Source organism: Notothenia coriiceps, unplaced genomic scaffold (genome assembly GCF_000735185.1).
Source record: "Notothenia coriiceps isolate Sejong01 unplaced genomic scaffold, NC01 NC01_scaffold00024667, whole genome shotgun sequence".
NCBI lineage: Eukaryota > Metazoa > Chordata > Actinopteri > Perciformes > Nototheniidae > Notothenia > Notothenia coriiceps.
Window position 1 is genome coordinate 1,710,438 of NW_011357368.1, and position 3,499 is coordinate 1,713,936.

Sequence of the window (3,499 nt, forward strand, 5' to 3'; positions counted from 1 at the left end):
TGCCGTTTTTGTGTACACACAAGCATTCATCAATGGTTCGGAAAGTGGCGCTGTACCTTAATAATATAAAGGCTTGTATTTGCGTGCATTTCCTGTTCGGAAAGTGGCAATGTACTGAGAGTGGAGGTGTCCTGAGATTAGCGCCTGCAGGCAGGCTCCATGGACCTGTCAGCTCCGGACTGCGCAAAATGCGTACATGAAGCGCTACGTAATGAACGCAAGAAATCTACCCTCGTGGGGGCGCGCTCATGTAATTGGCTTAGAATTGAGGAGACATCTGATTGGCTATAGATAGAAAAAATTACAAGTACGAATCGGCTGACCGTCAGGAGAGTCTCAAAAAACCCACACACGAATGCACAGCGATCCGTGCACAGAAAGCGGTTTGTGTTTGCAGGTTCAGAGGTTTTAAACGGAAAACAAATGATGTGTGGATCAAAAATACACATTTAAAACTTTGTTCTGTGTTTGGATTTTATTTACATGTATATGAAACGGAATACATTTGTGTTCGCATTGAAAAACACAAGTGTGGATCCGGAAATACAAGTGTGAATCCTTTTGCGCATCATGAAATACAAGTGTGAATCCTTCTGTGTGCATGTGTGTATTATGAGACTGTTCTGAGCCCATATAAATCAAACACAGAAAACATATTGTACTTACGTCTTTTAGAGATACTGAGTGATGAATTATGCTTTTATTCAAGCATATGTTATTTCATGTCATAATATTTATACCTATAAACAAATAAAAGGGTTTTAGAAAATCAACTCAAACCACCCTATACTAGACACCCATTGTATAGTAATGTCAAAGGGATAGCTGTTATTATTATGATTTTGTCACTTTCATGCAACAATGCTACTAATAATCTCTTCTGATTATATATAGGAGATATATTAAAGGCTGACCGTTTTTTATTGTTCTAGTGTATGTGAATAATGCAAATAATGCACTCTATTCATAAACACTATTGGAGCTTTACAATGTAAAACCAAAACAGACAACCAGGCGCTTTAAACAGGGTGCCTAATAATAAAAGTACATACTAAAAAAGAAGTAAATAACCTATAAAACAGGGTATTATATATAAACAAGAGAGCACAGACTCTTCTCAGGTGGGTTATTCCAGATTAGTATTGAGTCTTTAACCTTGATTCTGATATACAGCGACTGCTGGAGGATCTCTGGTTACATGAAGGTTATTATGGTCCTATCGCTCAACACTGATGACCTCCAGGTACTCTCACTCGATACCATCACGCATACAGTATGGAAATGAAACCTGGATGTGTACAGCTATGGAATATTCATAACTCTGAATCTATATAATAGAAAACCCCAAAGTGTTCCGAACTTAAAGTTTCTCAAGGCTTCCCCCCCCCCCCCACCGGGGCTATTGGACTAACTTTTTCCTCTCATTACTTTTGACTCACTCTCACACCTCTTTAGCTCTCACTTTCTCTCTGCCCTCTGTACTCACTCAACAGGGACAATGGTAAATGTTGTACAGTGTATCCGTGGCTCTTTCATGTGTGTGTTTGTGTTTGGGTGTTCCCTGGTAGCGGCGCTGGGGCTGCGGCCTTCGGAGAACTCAATACAAGAGCTTTGTGTTGTTTGTGTGTTTTAGATGTGTGTAGGGGGGAAGTGGCGTAGGGTGTAAAAGGTGGGGGGAAGCCGGTCACCCGTTCCGATGTATTTTGCTTCCAATTCATGGATTTCAAAAGCAAGCACAACCTCTCATTTTTTTCAGATGTGTTCCTTTTTTTTTGACAGGGAGGGAACACGTCATGGCAGCTAGCGGAGCGTTTGAACACAACTCTAGTCAGAAAAGTAATTTCCAGAGGCAGAAACTGGCCAAACTTGATGGAAAACTCAACTTGTTATGCTATTTGCAATGAATGTTACACACTGAATTATTCCCCTTTGATTTGAACACTTAAAAGTAATGTTAAAGTGTGAATGTGGTTCACAGGACTTGAAAGAACATTCACCATCTAACAAAAAATCTCTTAAAAACAGTTTTTAATAGTTTTTTGTTGTCATTATCAGTGTCTCTTTTCCAGCAGCCACATGATTCCTTACAGGAGAGATTAGCTGTACCTGTAGCTGCTGCTTGACCTTACTTTGCTCATATGAAAGGCATCCTACTCGTAGACATATCAGCCTGTATGTCTCCCTCTCCGTCGAGGAAGGCGTGATCGGATGCTGGGAAGTTTTCCTGCTTTCCGCTTGATGTGATTTCTCACTGGGAAAGTTCACTGTGTCCAAACCTTAATCTTTCTTTATGTCTGGCTCGACTCAGCGGGGGCTCAGGACGTCAAAGAGGAAGCCTACCGGTTCAAAGTATGGCCCATAATGTTAGCTAATTGTCTTGTTTTCTTCCCCTCTTCTCTCCCTCTCTCCCTCCCTCCCTCTTTCTGCATAGCAGGGCGAGTTTGGGGCTCAGTGCTCTAACCCAGCCATGAGCATCATCGGGGCTGAGGATGAGGACTTCGAGAATGATCTGAATGATGTGAGTACAAAAAGAAGTTGCTTGAGACTGAGACGAGCTGAGAGTCATTTTGTCGTAATCTGCCGTCATTCTGAAGGATATTGCTGATAATTCAAACACGTTTTACACAAGTAAAAGAAAAGAGATGTGAGGCCTGGCGTAGATTACACAAGTCTGGCTGATTCCCCCAGATAGAGGCAGGCAGAAACAAACAGTTTTATAATGCGTAAGTATATAAACATGTCAATTTGTTCAGATCCATAAACATATGTTTCAACCTCTCTGCAAGAATAAATAAACCCTCTAACACAAAGCTGATACAAACATTGAAAACAGAAAAATGCAGCTTTCTTTCATTTACCCCAGTACCATTTAGATGTTCTTTTAGGTTGAACTTTTGTGAGGAAGTGCTGCTCTGTCTCTTTATCAGTTCCTGCACACAGTTAGTCGCTCTGTTGTGCCGCCATGTTTTTCTTATCTCTGCCTGTTACTAAGGCCAGGCACTCAGTGTGTACTTTGTTAACATGTTCCTGTGTTCAACATGCGTCATTGTCCTGAGGTGGCTCGCCACAGTGCCTTACAACGGACAGAGAACGATAACTATGACTTTGCATTTAAGGTTTTGTGTTGCAATACAATTTTTTTGCTTTTATACATTGTTTGACTCTGGGGGGGTCTCGGACCGATCTGTTTCTGTGTCTCAGGTGACGGAGGACCAGTGCACACACTTCAACAACATCGATCTGTTGAAGTCACGGCCGACCCACCTGCTGGTCTTCATGCAACATGTCATCCTACAGTTTGAACCCGCTCCCCTGGTGAGGACTACAACACCCACAATTAGGGATGTCCCGATCACCTTTTTTTGCTCCCGATCCGATTCCGATCATTTGATTTTGACAATTAGCCGATACCGATTTTTCCCGATCCGATCTTTATGCAATGCATTAAGAGAAAAAAAAGAAAAAAAGCTTTCAAGTTGTCCCTTAAGGTTATTTTTTT

At 41.5% G+C, this 3,499-nt stretch overlaps 1 protein-coding gene across 1 annotated transcript in view; it reads left to right on the plus strand.

Moving 5' to 3' along the window:
* Window positions 1-2,397: 2,397 nt before the first annotated feature.
* Window positions 2,398-3,499, plus strand: part of LOC104955401 (rho guanine nucleotide exchange factor 1-like) — a 36,058-nt gene continuing 34,956 nt past the window's right edge. Inside the window, exons 1-2 of the mRNA XM_010782728.1 lie at window positions 2,398-2,518; window positions 3,202-3,315. Of these exons, the coding sequence (XP_010781030.1) occupies window positions 2,468-2,518; window positions 3,202-3,315 (165 nt within the window). The 5' untranslated portion in view covers window positions 2,398-2,467. The remainder of the gene's footprint in view (window positions 2,519-3,201; window positions 3,316-3,499) is intronic.